The following is a 16,015-nucleotide window of genomic DNA, read 5'->3' as shown; positions in this document are numbered from 1 at the left end:
AATAAGCTTCACTCTATTCTCAAGCATTTCATTTGAGATATCTTGACCAGAATTCCAATATAGCTCATTCTGTCTTTCAGATTTTAACAGTTTTATGCTTTCTTCAACTGCTTTCCAATCAGCTTTTTCAAAGTTATACTGATTAGAGAGAAGAGGATTTTCACTCATTTGTTTTTCACTCAGTTCAATATCAAATTGAATAATCTCATGACCTGATCCTGATGTCTCATTTGAATCAATAAACCAGTTTACAAGTCTTCTTTCCATTAGATTTTGTGACATGAATGTTAGATCTATAATAGACTTCTGTTTCATGCCTTTTCTAAAGAATGTTTGTTGATCAGACTTATTAACCAAATCTATTGAATGCTCAAAGGTCCATTCAACCAGATTATCAGCTCTCACTGCTCTCTTGCATTCTGAATTCCACCAGGGATGATGTGCATTGAAATCTCCTGCAATTATAGAGTTTCTTGATGGAGTTATGTTCAGAAATCCTCTATCAATTGTCCAGATATTGTTATTTTCCTTCAATGACTTTTCATTATAGATATTTATGAGCTGTATAGTATCAAACTCATTTTCTTTATCTATAATATCACCCACCAGAATATCAGGGTCAGACATGATATCAAATCTTAGATTAAATTGATATCTTGATCTCTTTCTTCCATAGATCACTACTCTTGACTTTATCTCAGACTTTTGAGGTAAAAAGCAGTAGTAGCTTGAATGAGAAATGACATATTTTTGCTCAGCATCAAAATTCGGCTCCTGAAGCAGTACAAAATCAACTTTTTGTTCAAATGCAATTTGAAGACAAGAATAAATGCAATTTGAGTTTCTATCCACATTATTTTGAATAAATGTGATTTTTGAAGAGTTTTTAAACTTTTTTTGTTGTTTTTGTTGTATATTCATACTAAAAGAGAGTAGAGAAGAATCTAATCACTATCATCAGATAGTAGATTATAACTGTTCTGAAAAGTAGGAATCTCAACTGCTTGCATTATATCTAGTTTATCACCAGAGTCATTTCTCAATTCTCTAATCTTAACAGGAGTTTGAGGATTCAAATTCTGTTTACATTTTGCTGGAGAATTGGAGTTTGAAGACTTAGATAATTGAGAGTTTCTTCTTTTTGAGCTTGCAGTTGTGAGTTTACTGGCTTGACTCTTCTCTTCAGTTCTAGATTGACTTTGAGCTTCATCTTTTCTCCAGTTCTTTTGAGTTCTAGGAGCAAACATACATTCTTTAGAGCTAGATGCATGTTTTTCTTTACAATTAGAGCACTTAAGCAGAGTATGTTGACAAATTTCACCTCTTTTTGAGCATGTTTCACATTTATGCTCACTAGTTTTGTGATCTCTGGCACAGAATGCACATTTTGAGTCTCTAAAACATGAGATTGCAAAGTGTCCATATCTTTGACAGTTTGAACACTGTGTTTGAGCTTTGAGATTCACTCTTGAGTCTTTGTATTCATGAACTCTCATTTTCAAACCTGCTACTCTTACTTCAGAGATCTTTGACTGTTCAAGGGTTTTTGTATATACTAGAACAGAGGCATTTCTCCTGCTTTGTCTGAACTCAATTGAATTTAGCCATACAGGCTCCTTTCTCAGTTGAATGGAGTTGTATTCTTCCAATTCATTTTTGAGAAGTAGCATTCCTTCTTCACAGTCAAAAATTTCAACTGGAATATCATGAAGAATGAATTTGCCCCACTTTTCATCTCTTTCAGATAGAATTGTTGTGTTTAGCAATGATTCTACTGCTGACTTCCAGAGATTCTCATTCTGAATAAGGAATTCAGCACTGAATTCAGGCATTGTAGTCAGAATAATAGAGTTTCCAAAGAATGATGGCTCAATTGAAGCTATAACTGGTTTTTGAACTTCAATATCAGTCATCAACTGAGAAAAGAACTGCTGATTAATTTCATTTCTGATTCTGAAAATGAGATTTGAGTTTAGCTTGTTTCTTTGCAGAATGTCCTGGTTTGAGACTTTGAGAATGAGTCTTCTATTTCTAGAGATTTGGAAGTTTTTCTCTTTTTGCATTTTCTTTTCCACTTTTCCATGAATAGAGGCATGAGCAGTATTCTTCTCAGTTTTCTCAGGATTTTGAGCAGGTTTTGAGACAGCAGGTTTAGAGACAGCAGATTCAGCTGCTTGAGCATATGTTTTCTTCTGATTCAAAGAAGAAGAAGGAGTAGGAAGAAAGGAAGAAAAAGAGTAAGATGAAGAGTCAGTGATTGTACTAGGAATTTTCAAGGTTTTTTGAACTGTGTTTGAGATTCCAAGTTTGAACTTGATCACCTCCTGTAGTTGTCTGGCCTGAGCATGAAGAATTAACAGAACTTCTTCATTCATCTCACTCAGACACTGCTTTCCAAGAATCTTGCTTGCTTTTTCAAGTTCCTGTATTTCAAGAACTTGTTGTTTCTCTATTTCTTCTTTCTTTCTTCTCTTCAGAATTTCAATCTCAGGAATAGCATTTGAGAAAGCATCTTTTTCCACATCAACTGAGTGTATTTTTGAACTCATTGTTTTCACTCAATGAAAAGTTGGTCAGACTGTTTCAATTGAGATATTTCTAAGTCTGTTTTCAATTGAAAAGTTGGTCAGACTGTTTCAAAAGAAGAATAAAAGACTTTTGTGTATAAAACACCTGATTTTTTTCACACTAGTTCAGTAACTAGGTTAGATTTTTGAAGAGAATCTAATAAACTAAAATTGATTTTTAAGATAAATCAATAAAATCTTTACAATCTCTTTCTTGGGATACAGTGAGGAAAAGTATGATATCAATTGATAATAAATCAGATGATATGACAGTTTTTGAGAGAAAAACTGACAAAAATAAATCAATTTTTTGCAGAGAAATTGATTAAAACTATTCAATTTTATTCTAAATCATCCAATTCTCCTCACACAACAAGTGTGCAACTCAAATCAGTTAATAAAGAGTGTAAAAAAGAATTAAGTATTAATGAAAGCTCTTCAGCCACTGAAATAGTAATTCTTACTTAAAAGAATATGAAATTATGACAGAAAACAACTCTGTTTTTAATTCTTTGTAAGAATATTGTGTAAAACCCAGAGAAAAACACCTTACTTTTTCAAGAGAAGTAAAAAACTATTTCTAAGATCTTTTTTTTTTTTGCATTAACTGCTGCAGAAGAATGAGATAGAAACTGCTAAGATATGCACTACTGTATACCCCCTACCAAGACTTTCCCTCTTCAGGGTCTTGATATTATAGAGAATATAAGTCTGTTTCTATATGATAATATAAATATTGCCAGCGGGATGTAGAGGAACTGGTTATTTATATCTCAAAATAGAAGACTTTGTCAATGATTATATCAATATAGAGTTAATTCTCAAATTCAATAGAAACCTAGTGTTGCTGTTCTCAATCCCTTGCAGAATCTATTGAATATTGAGGTATTAAAACTAGATTTAATATATCTCACTGTGCAGGGATCAAAGGCTCAGTCAGACCTTGGGGTATACTGATTTTATAGTTGTTGATGTGCTGTTGACTCGTTGTCCACTGGTTATGTATTGAATACTGTTGCCGAGGTATCTTTTTGTATCGTTCTGCTGGGGATGGGCCAGATTGAGAGGGGTAGTACAGGGGTGAGACTTGGTGTTGAAGTCTAGATACACTGGCGGCGGACCGTGGAGGTTGCACTTCAGAAGAGTCCGTTGATTATGTGCTTGATATTATCGCCGAGGTATCTTTTTGTATTTTTCTGCCGGGGATGGGCCAGATTGGGAAGGGCGGTACGAGGGTGAGACTTGGCGTTGGTGTTTTGGAACATCAAAGATGGACAGGGTTTTCGCGGAGGTCGCTCCTCGGATATCTCCACAACTACAGGTCGGGGGTCTTCCAAAATCGAGAAGATTGGTGCATATGGCTAGGTCACTTCACCTTACAATTTGTATGGCACTCTGGCCCGGGGTTGTGGTGTGGTAGGGGAGAACGGGGGATAATCCCACACAGGAGCTTCGAACAACGTCCGGTTCACGTTTGGCTGGATAACTCCACCACCACACGGGGTATGCGGTCGGCGATGGGGTCAAAGTGCTCGTATGATCGAGGGCTTTTCGATGGATCTATCGGCGGGTTCTTATTCGAAAAATCGAGCGAGTTCGTGGTGGAGCGGTTGATGGTATAAGTACTATATTGAGTATATTTTTTCTCATCATTTGAATGCTGCTTATAATAAGATGAAGAGAAGCTCAAAACCTTGTATAAATTACAATTATAAGAAAAAGAGATGCATGATTATCTCTAGACTGACCGTGTGACCGTGTCTGGGACCAGGACCAGATTTTTTGATAGTTTCATTACCAATTCGACTGATCCCATTACATGGTTTTAACATTATATAGTGGTCTCATACTGTCCCAGTGGGACTTACTGTCTACTCTTGTCACATTTTCCAAATGAGACCATGATTTCCACTTCTCATTTTAAATTATTTTTATTGCTTTAAATGACTTTAAATCTCATTTGAGTGTTATCAAAAAGCGTTACTTTTTAAAAAATTAAAAATAGTCTAAAAAAAACCTTAAAATGTCTAAAAATAGTAACTTTATGCCAAGAATGGAACTAAATGAAACCAAATGAGATCACTTTCTCATTTTTTTCAAGTCATGGTTCCATTTTAAGATCTGATATATAGTCACTTTACATGTTTTTTTGATAGCCAGTCCCAGCGGGATTCACGCCAAGAAATGTATGAGATCAGACCAAATGAGATCAAATGTGAAATTCATGGTCTCAGCAGCCAGTCTAATTATCTCTGAAGAATTAAAAGAATAAGTTAATAATCTGATCTGAATTCATAACTTTTATCTTTCTACATCAGATAATTTCAAGAAAATAATAAAGAGAGCTATGTTAAAATCAGTGAAGAATCTTTTAAAATAGATTAAGAAAGTCAAAACTTACTAATAGAAAGTGAAAGCTTAATATATGAAGAGTGTTACTATTGTTCTGAAAACTCTGAATATTATTATCAGTGCTGCTGAAAAAGCTAAAATCAAGATTGAGAAGATTAAGTTGAATATTGAAAGAGTGAAATTAGAAATTGAAAAGAAAAAAGTTGCTGTAGAAAAGAAGAAAATCATGATTAAAAAGATAAAACTTAATATTGAAACTATTAAGCTTGAAATACATTGCAAGCTTTTGAGAATGATAGCTAGTTATATTGAAGAATAAAAATCAGTGATGAAGAATCTCATAAATTTAATAAATAATATTAATACTAAAGCTAGCTATATTATCATTGAGATGTATGAAATAATGAAGTATATTCAAAGACTTACAGATTATCTTGATAAGAATTCAGTTATAGTCAGCAACAGCAGCAGCAGTAATAAGAAATTTAATAACAGTGATAATTCTCTTTCTATCTCTCTCACTGATATCTCTACTACTGCTGTTAATTCTCTTCTCTCTTTCTTCTTCAATCTTTCAACTCTGATTAATTCTCTGACTATGAGTAGTATCAGAACTCTCAACATTCTCAGTGAAAAAGTAAGTTAGAATCAGTGAAATGATTCTCAGATTTATACAGAAGTTGATAATAATATAGATAAGTAAATACACAGCTCTTAATCTCTCTGAAATTCTCTCTTTTAAATAGTGAATGATTATTGACACTGATTCTTCACAAACTTTAATACTAATTCACAAGTTCTCTGAAATAAATGTTGATATGAATATAACAGAAAATGATGATAATAATATAGAGATAATTCAGAGAATTCAGAAGAAATTACAGAGAGATGTGACAGATTTTCAATAGAGAATAATTTCAGTGAATGAGACATTTTTTAGAATTAGTGATTATATAGATAGAAATCAGTGACATTGTCAATACAATGATGATTTTGTTCTGTTCATAACTCATTTACAGTGATTCCATGGCTAATCCACCATTATATTATATTTTACGGTTCAGCGACGGTGTCGGCGACTGGCACGGCGGAACAACCATAATCCGGTCGTATAATAAGCCTACGTTTTTCCGGAATGGTAATATTCGCATTGATATTTGATCATGTGACTCGGCAATGCGGCCTGGCTCTGCCGAAGGGACCCGCCCAGAATGGAAGTTTTACCCGACGAGCAAAAATTACCAACAAGAAAGAAAAAAAAAACCCCAAAATCTCAGCACAACGCTTCTCTACCAAACGATGAGATTGACTTCATAAAGTTGGCAACCATGGCAAATAACCGTGGCCGGGTGAAGTCTCTGGCGGAGCAAATTGCTGATTTGGAAGATCCAACTCCCAAAGGTGAGCCCGCATTCTCTGCGAAATTTTCTTTCCCTGAGCGGCCAACTAACACCACCTTTAGATTTCGATCCAGAAGATTTAAATGACCGCGCGGAAAGCAGCGACGATCAGTCTTCTGGAGCGGAGGATGATAATGCTAACGCCGGTCGAGAGCATTACATAGCTGTTGGGTGAGTGACCCTGCTACAACTCAAACTGCATCTACAGCTAAATTTTTAACTAACCCCCTCAACAGAAAGAGCAAGCTCCGCGAACCAGAGAAAGTAACTCTCGGGCGCGAATATGCTGGCTCGCGAGTTAGTCGAGAGGCACTTGAAGGCTACGAGAGTGAAGATGATCCATTCCGCAAAGATTCAAGCGACGAGGACGCGTCATGGTTATCTGATGAGCTTGATGGATTGAAAAGTGGAGACTTGGGAGAAGATGATTCAGATGCAGAATCCGAGGATATGGATAATGCGCTGGGGTCTGATAAAGAGCTAGACGGAGCAAGTGATTCTGAAAGCGATCAGGGATTTGGCGATAGCAGTGATGACGAGGGTGAAGATGATCAAGGAGAGTCTGAAAGTGAAATTTCTGGAGACGAAGACGATGATGAAGATGAAGATGATAAACAGGAGGACGGCCCCGCCCTATCAGACGACCGGGCTGAAATAAGACGACTCATGGCCTCAGATCACAAAACTGTTGCAGCGTCACTATCTCAAGCAGCCAAAGCAGATGCTGCGAAGGGGAGGTCGGTCAAGCGTCAGCGGTCAGCTTTCGGCGCCATATTGAACGCACGTATCAAACTTCAGAAAGGAATTACATCTCTTAACGGTCTATCATCTACGTTAGAGGATGATAATGCAGCTCACCAGTCCTCGATCCAGTCCGCTGAAGCTGCGGCACTAGCTCTTTGGAGTACGATCGAAGATCTTCGACATGCACTTGCTAATGCCCAAACCAGGAACACCACCTCATCATCTAAAAAACGAAAACGAGGCCCGCCTCCTTCCGCCTCCACCTCGTCAGCCGATATTTGGCATCGCATGGAGGAAATCGAAGCACAATCACGACTTCACCGTCGCGCTGTGCTTGATAAATGGGCTTTAAAAACACGTGGTTCGAGAGCTGCACTACCGAACGCCAGAGGCAAGCTACTGAATCACGGGGCAACCGACCAGCAAACAATAACCTCCGTGCTGGATGCCCACATTGCCACCCAACTTGATAGCCGCTCATCCAAACGCACCTTTACAGAGGACGTCCAAGAACGCCAACAAACCAACGGTACCTCTAATGGCCCCCACGAAGTAAACGAAATGTACGACGACTCCATCTTCTACCAGACTCTACTCCGCGACCTTGTGGAAGAACGCATGTCTGCCAACAACGGCATCGAGACACTGCAGATGCAACTTCCCTCCCTCCTTGCTATCCATCCTACCACCGGGATGCGCAAGGATAAGGTTAAAAGAGCTGTAGATACCAAGGCCTCCAAGGGCCGTAAGATGCGGTATACTGTCCACGAGAAGCTGCAGAATTTCATGCCTCCGGAAGACAGAGGCACATGGGGGGATAGCGCGCGGGAGGAGTTCTTCGCTTCGTTGCTAGGAAAAAGTGCGAGGGATGTTTTGGGTGAGGATGATGAGGATGAGGACGAGGATGTTGAAGAGGGAGGACTTAGACTTTTCCGGAGTTAGGAAATGGCGTAGAGATGACTGATACTTCTCTTGGTTGTGTTAAAATTTATTTGTCTACTATCTGCTCTATTGTTATCGAGCGTCGAGCTACTAATATCTATATATCTGCTCTGCTACCAATGCAACTCCCATACATATCCAGCGATGGCCTTTCCCAAACTACATAGATAAAGTCTTAAAAGGATTGGAAACCTTTGCCGGATAAAAATAATAAGCCAACGGATGCCGGTAGTCGCCTGAATGCTGCATTACCCCTATTTATTTAAAGTTAAAAGACCAGCCCACCGCCTAATAAAATAATATTAATTAGAAGAAGCTCATCTTCAAATAACCTTCCCAAAAAGAAACACATATTGAGGTTAAAAGAAAGGAAAATGGAAAAGATTACTCACCATCATCAACAATATCCGCCCCATTCACGTAACTCCGCCACCTCGCTACACAAAAACACCACGGGACTTGCCATCTCCCGGGGATCCCCCATCCTCCCCATGGGATTCCTATCGGCCCATATTTGGCGACATGGTGCCAACGCATCGCCCTCATTGAGTGCCGTGTCCATGTAGCCCGGAGAGATGGAGTTGACATGGATGCCGTACTGACTCCATTCTGCTGCGAGAGAGGCACGGAGCTGCAGAATGCCGGCTTTGGAGACGTTGTAGGCGGCCTGGGGTTGCGGGTAGTTTACGCGGTGGGCGCTGATGGAGGAGATAAGAACGACACGCCCGCCGCTGGCATCGGAGATCATGTGTCTGGGCAGTTTGAGGGCGCATCTATGTGGGGAACGGCGAGGGAAGGGAAATCCTTGCGGAGAGCTTGAGAGACGTTCGTTTTCTCGAAAGCGGAAGGGAGGTCTAGGAGAGCCTGTGTAATTCATATAGAGGTATCGGAATTATCATGCTTCGTTTATATATATGACAAACACAAGGAGTAGCTTTTTTAGCGGCAATGATTAAGGGGTACTAGGATGTAATATCATAGGATGAATTCCGGGGGTTAGAGCTGTCACAATAGCAAATAATATATTTATAATATACATATTATATAGAAAGGGACATGCAACCACCTACATATTGAATTAACCCCTGACAGTAAACATCAACCTGGCACACTCGGCTCGGGGCAGGACGCATTTTGCATGAAAGATTCGTTCGACTGTGTGTCCTTGTTGCCAAAATGTATCCATGGCATGTGTTTGTGATGGGTAGTTGGGGTTAGTATGATGATCCATGGTGATGTATGTTCCATGTATGTACGCTGTATATAAAGGGAGTTTCAAACAAATTGGCTGTTCGCGTCAGACCTTTTCAGGACGTCTTTCCTGGCCCAGCCAGTGGCCGGTTCCCTAGACAAAGTTGGAGATGGATGTGGAGATGTCATGGCTACTGGTGGCGGATTCAATGAACTACTAATGATATACCAAGTGAGTGGACGAGGTCGCATGAAAGGAGGATTACCGTTTAGTGAGCGTAATGGTTACGTCCACTTAGGACTATGAGAACTATGAGATTGCATACGCAGTCAACAGAATTCACATATCCAAGTAATTCATGTGACTATCTGACTATGCATTGTTTATTCTATATGCGCTAGTTTGAAGTTTTGACTACCTACGTATCATACATATCCAGATTGGTTCACCGTCAAAGTACAGGCTATATAAGCTTCGGTTTTTCACAAGCAACTCGAATAGCCCTGCTCCGCCAGGCCCGTGATAAGCCCAGGAACAGTCATTGCAGCATATGGGTCTGACTAGAAAAATTCCATTGCATTTTCATTTGATCAGATAGATTCATTAAATTAAAACAAAAACAAAACACGGGATATGGGAAAGGTTTTGGAAGGGGGGTTACAAATGCCACCTATCGAGAACGCACGAATTGAATACCCTTTATTTGAAAACGCCTTCGAAAAGCAAGAAAAGGAATCTGGTCGAATATTTAATGTCAATGACCCCTTCCCTGCCATCGGATTGGTTGGTAACACAGTAAGGAATCTGCTCGAGAGACCATGATACGAAGTTAGCGATGAGAGTGTAAAGTAATAAAAGACAAGTCCTCGTCAGAAAAGGCAAAGGAGACCGGGGAAAGTGAAAAGAGGTATGTCTGAGCAACAAAAAAAAAATGGTAAAAAGAAGTCCCCCATATCTAGCGCCTGAGAACACCCATGTCGAGCCAAACGTATGAGAAATAAGACTTAAAATCAATAGTCGTCTTCGGCTTGTTGATAGATATGCCGGCTTCTCGTTGGATCTTTGCGCATCTGTTGGCCAGAGCCAGTGAAGCCAACTATAGTAGAGACACAAATGAGTTAGCATATTTCAAATTTGAAAAGGATACCGCGTCAGGGTACGTGGCTTGACAGCTAATGTTATATAAAAGAGGGTATAAGGAATTTCTCACCTCGTGCGTTGATCCCTTCAGGAGTCCGAAACATGCTCTCCTTCTTCCCAACCTTTCCTAACTTGCTCTTAGCCGCGAAGTCCTGCCATTTGCTCTTGCCAGCCTCCAGTTCCTTATTGGCTCTGACTTTCCGGGGCATCTTCGCTGGGCGCGTTGGGCCATCGCCTGGTTTGCTTGGCTCCTTGCGCGCCTGGGTGGCCAGAGCCGGGTTGATATCCGCCGCAGCAGAAATCACGCTAGAATTGGCAGGAAGAGCCTGTGGGGATGTGGAGCCTGATAGTCCATCAGCCTTACGTTTTCGCGTTTCAGTGATGGGTTTAATATCCCTGGACGTTAGGGTTTCAGTGGTCCCATATGACTTGAAGGAAACTATGTAGATGGGGTTGGTGGATGAGCCGGTTATGGATGTGATGCGAGCCGGATAGAATGAGTTATCTCCCGACGCCCATCGGGCTAGGACGTTGTCGTTTACGGAGAATGATACAGGAGGCGAGGGCTGGGGTTCTTCGGGCGGAGCGGGCTCAACAGTCGGTTTTCGGTAACCCGCTTGGTATGCTGGATGGTTCTCTTTCGACCATTTTTCCTTAGCGGGAGGAGATGAGGGTTTCGATTTCTGCGGCACAGGTCGTAGCTCTGAAATGGATTGCTCCGTGAGGGATATGAATTCTTCAAGTTCAGTCTTCAGTCCCTGCAGTTCGGCATTATCTGGATCTACCTGCAAACTCGATTGAACTGCCTCGAGCTATGGGATAAGTTAGTACAATTAAAGCTCATCTCTGGAATTTGTAAGTACAAAGGAACTTTAGAACTGGACACAATAAAGTAAATGAAAAGAAGAGTATCGCGATCACATACCTGTACCTTGAATTCCTTCACTTCAGCCTCAAGGGCGGCGACTTCCGTGTTCATTTTAAAACGAGTAAAGCGTTTGGTACGTTCAAAAAATAGGGAGCACAGGTCAGATACGAAATCAAGAAATGTGTTTTCTTAACAAAAATATAAAGAGTAAACTGGACCGACAACTTTCCAGGGTAAACGGGGCGCTGACGAGAGTGATAAAGAAATGCAATGATGATGAGTGAAGGCGGTCAAAATTAGCGTGATGATCACGTGATAATTCCGCTGTCAAACTAGGTATGTTCGGCATGCCGAGTTAGACTGGCCTAGACATTAGGGCGTGTTCGGTTGCACAGTTAACCTCTGTTAACCTCTGTTAAAAAGGTCCACTTAACAGACCCTACCCGCGGTATTGAAATTACCTACCTGAAAAAGGCCTTGCGTTCAGTCTGCCATCATTATAACCTCCACTTACCTGTGATTAGAGTTCAACAGTGTAATTAGACCAAATAGTGGATAGTTGTAACTCAAATAGGCAAGGTGAGTGTGGTGTAAGCTTGTGTAAAGCTGTCACTGCCTGCCAGCACCCAGGTGTTTTGCAGACTCAGTTTTACCTCAGATAAGTGAGGCGGGCCGGATTCCTTCTCATCATCATATACAGAGTATATATATATATATCTTCTTGTTGAAAACTGTCAGGGATATGACAATTGATGCTGTGGCGGGCTGCGCCCGATCAATCATATAGACTATTCCATTACACTCCACAGATTCCTACCGCTCCGATTCTCGGTCGCCGATCCTCGGCCGAAAACCTACAGAATTCCTATTCTTCCGCCCCGAAGCTCCACCGCGCCCTATTCTTCCGCTCCGAAGTTCCACTGCGTAACGCCACCATGTACATGTATAAATATTCACTCCAATCAGATTCCCACACTTTCTCTTTCTTTCCTTCTCTAACATTTTTCACTTTGTTATATAAGACCTATATATTATACCGATCTATTCAGTGTAGGCCTCTCACACTTGAAAAATGTTCATCATCTTCTTATTAGAAATGATTATCCACATATCATCTCCTCATTAGAAATGATTATTCATCAAGAGATATTCAAATGTGTGACAATGTGTAAGAAAGAGAAACACAGTTAAGCAGACACTGAGTTCTCAGATAGAAGCTTGCTCATCAGTCACTCTAACCCTGTAATAAGATCTTACAAAGAGAATGTTAGTGAAAGACTTGAGAGTTCTGACACTCAGATATATGAGATATTTATATAATTACACTTCTTCAAGATTTCACAGATATTATACACTCAATGAATGACATGTCTAATGATAATATGAGAGAACTCTTGAATACAAGTATAGAAGTGATATCACAGTGACTTCAGATAATGTTAAAACTATAACAATAATAGATAGCTGACATGTATATTACTTAACAGCTTCAATATAAGAAAATTCAATAATTAACTTAATAAGAAATTCATGTAATTTCAACATCTTCAGAATTAAATATAAAAGTACTGAAAGAATACTTAGATACTTCTATATATTTCAATACTTCTAATCTCACTCTCTACTCATTATAAAGAATGAAGATACTTGTGAAATTAAGTATGAATAAATGTCACACTCTCAGCCGTGTCAAGACTCTGTTGCAGTTTCACACAGCTCATCACTTTCATACAGATGATTTCATTCTGTTTAAACTGGTTTTCAATTACTCTATAATATCATTCAGATATATTATAGAAAGATCTGATTGATAAATATGAGAATCTCACTTCTATACAAGATTAGCAGATTACTTTTTCTTAATAGTAAGATACTGCTGAGATATTACTTCAGCTATTCTTACTTATAAAATGAAAGAAGAGTATTCACTTATTATTTATATAGAATAACTAGATGCTGACTTCTTATAAAAGAAGTCAGTGATTCATTTTTCTTCTACTGAAATATATATAAGAGTTACTATGTATCTTATACAATCTTCTTAGTATACTAAGTATTATATCTGTGATATTCTTATAATAATTCTGTAGTCTATAAGCTTGCTATTTAAGCAAGATAGTCAAGCTCACTTATACAGCTTTTTAAATAACTATCTCTATATAATACTGCTGACTAGTCACTACTTCAGTTTTATTATATTATAATTTAAATCACTCAATCTGATTATAAGTTTAAATCAGTTAAGCTTTAACAGACTAATATAATCTTATATATCTATACTGAGACTGATCTGATCTCACTCTTTAAAAGAAATACTATATTATCTTCTAGAGTGTGTACATCTCTACTTTAATAGAAATCTGAGATTTCTGAACCTACTGTATATTTTGATATGAGCTCTTCAACTGCTCTGCTATTATCACAGTCTCTATATATTTACATCTATTATAAAGATAGAGAGATTAAGATTGAAGATTCTTCAAGATATAAGAGAAATATCTTATCTGAATTTCACAGCTTTATCTATATTATTAAATAGAAATTCTGCCTTAATCTGAGTCAGTATAATACTTATAAGATATAAGTAATATACACTGCTAATCTTCTTGAAGACATCTCTGTAACTACTTGAGTTATTAAGAAGAGAGAGCTTGAGTATATTAATACTATTATAACTTAGAAAGAATTCAAGAACTTTCTACTGAATTAAATTAAAGATTATTATAATTATAACTTCACAGCAGTACAGTGATTCAACTCATTATATTAATAAAATAATGAGAATTCTTTCAATTTCAATATAAGATTTGAAGAATATTAAGAGAAATTAACTGATAATTTAAATTAATTAAAAACACAGCTTTATCTTATAAAGCTGACTAGACTGGCCGCTGGGACCATGAATTTCATGTTTGGTCTCATTTGGTCTGGTCTCATACATTTCTTGGCGTGAATCCCGCTGGGACTGGCTATCAAAAAAACATGTAAAGTGACTATATATCAGATCTTAAAATGGAACCATGACTTGAAAAAAATGAGAAAGTGGTCCCATTTGGTCCCATTTAGTCCCATTCTTGGCATAAAGTTACTATTTTTAGACATTTTAAGGTTTTTTTTAGACTATTTTTAATTTTTTAAAAAGTAATGCTTTTTGGTAATGCTCAAATGAGATTTAAAGTCATTTAAAGCAATAAAAATAATTTAAATTGAGAAGTGGAAATCATGGTCCCATTTGGAAAATGTGACAAGAGTAGACAGTAAGTCTCACTGGGACAGTATGGAACCACTATCTAATGTTAAAACCGTGTAATGGGATCAGTCGAATTGGTAATGAGACTATCAAAAAATCTGGTCCTGGTCCCAGACACGGTCACACGGTCAGTCTAAAGCTGACTTATAAGATGTAGATAATAATATTATAATATCAGAGTTTATTAATTAATTACACTGAGCTTGTCAATCTGACTTCTCAGATCTATTTAAATAATTAATTCTCTGAGAAAAAGACTAATAAGATTTATTCTAAGTAATTAATAATAGAATCTAAACAGCACTGTAACAGCTTCAGTGTGAAGAAAGTAAAGAAGAATTTCAAGTATTCTAATTCTTCACTCACTGTGAAGAAATATTAAAAAAGATTTAATAAAAATCTCTATTTCAACTGCAGAGCTGATAATCACTATATCAGTAATTATGAGAAACTGAAGAAGAGAAGAAACTGAGAAGATATCTTCTTAAAGTTAACTTCTCTTCTGATAAATATATCTATGAAAGATAAAGAAGAGAAAGAAATGAAAAATTAATAATTCTTATATCTCTGAGTTTATATTACAATTACAATGTATATTCTGAATGAGAAGATATCAGTGAGATATCTACTCAACTTCAGAGTAAATATTAACTTCATATTCTATTTCTTTTCTTTAATAAAGAGTTGAAAGAAGATATATCTATTGAATTATATAAAATTTACTGATAAAATAAAATATCATCATTTTAGTATAATTCAAGTGAAGTATATGATTACAGATAGACTGGCCGCCGGAATCATAAATTTCACATTTGATTTCATTTGATCTGGTCTCATACATTTCTTGGCGTGAATCCCGCTGAGACTGGCTATTAAAAAAACATGTAAAGTGACTATATATCAGATCTTAAAATGAAACCATGACTTGAAAAAAATGAGAAAGTGGTCTCATTTAATCTCATTTAGTTTCATTCTTAGCATAAAGTTACTATTTTTAGACATTTTAAGGTTTTTTTTAGACTATTTTTAATTTTTTAAAAAGTAACACTTTTTAGTAACACTCAAATGAGATTTAAAGTCATTTAAAGCAATAAAAATAATTTAAATTGAGAAGTGAAAATCATGATTTCATTTGAAAAATGTGACAAGAGTAGACAGTAAGTCTCACTGAGACAGTATGAAATCACTATCTAATGTTAAAACCGTGTAATGGGATCAGTCGAATTGGTAATGAAACTATCAAAAAATCTAGTCCTGGTCTCAGACACGGTCACACGGTCAGTCTAATTACAGATTTAGAAGAAATCTTTAAGAAGAGCAGTCTGCTTCTTTACATAGTTAATATTATAGATAAGAACATTATTCTAGATCTTTTATAATTGAGAGAAAACAATTCTCTTATCAACTGAGTTACTCAGATATGATTAGACTGACCGTGTGACCGTGTCTGAGACCAGGATCAGAATTTTTGATAGTCTCATTGTCAATTTGACAGATTTCATTACACAGTTCTAACATTAGATAGTAGTCTCATACTGTCTCAGTGAGACTTACTGTCTA

The 16,015-nt window shown here is 37.5% G+C and overlaps 5 protein-coding genes across 6 annotated transcripts; 2 read left to right on the top strand and 3 right to left on the bottom strand.

The window, feature by feature from the left end:
- Nucleotides 1-944: 944 nt before the first annotated feature.
- Nucleotides 945-2,748, bottom strand: BDCG_16750 (uncharacterized protein; the record flags this gene model as incomplete). The annotated part of the gene is made up of 5 exons (XM_045425942.1): nt 2,322-2,748; nt 1,611-2,192; nt 1,505-1,532; nt 1,250-1,395; nt 945-1,079 (listed from the first exon to the last, which is right to left on the bottom strand). The coding sequence occupies exons 1-5, from the start codon at nt 2,547-2,549 to the stop codon at nt 945-947; spliced, it is 1,119 nt and encodes a 372-aa protein (XP_045280455.1). The 5' UTR covers nt 2,550-2,748.
- Nucleotides 2,749-3,596: 848 nt separating this feature from the next.
- BDCG_16749 (uncharacterized protein) lies at nt 3,597-4,189 on the top strand (the record flags this gene model as incomplete). Its single annotated transcript, XM_045425941.1, has 1 exon — nt 3,597-4,189. Exon 1 carries the CDS (start codon nt 3,773-3,775, stop codon nt 4,187-4,189), a length of 417 nt encoding a protein of 138 aa, XP_045280454.1. The 5' UTR covers nt 3,597-3,772.
- Nucleotides 4,190-6,058: 1,869 nt separating this feature from the next.
- BDCG_03463 (vesicle-mediated transporter Bfr2/Che-1) lies at nt 6,059-9,022 on the top strand. Its single transcript, XM_045419071.1, has 3 exons — nt 6,059-6,320; nt 6,382-6,490; nt 6,556-9,022. Exons 1-3 carry the CDS (start codon nt 6,131-6,133, stop codon nt 8,003-8,005), a joined length of 1,749 nt encoding a protein of 582 aa, XP_045275493.1. The 5' UTR covers nt 6,059-6,130; the 3' UTR covers nt 8,006-9,022.
- Nucleotides 7,995-9,010, bottom strand: BDCG_03462 (gluconate 5-dehydrogenase). The gene is made up of 2 exons (XM_045419070.1): nt 8,398-9,010; nt 7,995-8,293 (listed from the first exon to the last, which is right to left on the bottom strand). Exon 1 carries the CDS (start codon nt 8,880-8,882, stop codon nt 8,403-8,405), a length of 480 nt encoding a protein of 159 aa, XP_045275492.1. The 5' UTR covers nt 8,883-9,010; the 3' UTR covers nt 7,995-8,293; nt 8,398-8,402.
- A 274-nt stretch (nt 9,023-9,296) lies between the features above and the next one.
- On the bottom strand, nt 9,297-11,679 carry BDCG_03461. Of its 2 annotated transcripts, XM_045419069.1 has the most exons (4): nt 11,263-11,453; nt 10,408-11,149; nt 9,883-10,293; nt 9,297-9,753 (listed from the first exon to the last, which is right to left on the bottom strand). In XM_045419069.1, exons 1-3 carry the CDS (start codon nt 11,314-11,316, stop codon nt 10,208-10,210), a joined length of 882 nt encoding a protein of 293 aa, XP_045280453.1. In that variant the 5' UTR covers nt 11,317-11,453; the 3' UTR covers nt 9,297-9,753; nt 9,883-10,207. The 2 variants fall into 2 exon arrangements, with proteins under 2 accessions (XP_045280453.1, XP_045275491.1); XM_045419068.1 differs by having other exon boundaries at nt 9,297-10,293; nt 11,263-11,679.
- Between the last annotated feature and the right edge of the window lie 4,336 nt (nt 11,680-16,015).

This window comes from Blastomyces dermatitidis, assembly GCF_000003525.1.
Source record: "Blastomyces dermatitidis ER-3 genomic scaffold supercont1.3, whole genome shotgun sequence".
In the NCBI taxonomy this organism is placed as follows: Eukaryota; Fungi; Ascomycota; class Eurotiomycetes; order Onygenales; family Ajellomycetaceae; genus Blastomyces; species Blastomyces dermatitidis.
The sequence above is the reverse complement of the archived record's forward strand: the minus strand, read 5'-3'. Positions and strand labels throughout refer to the sequence as shown.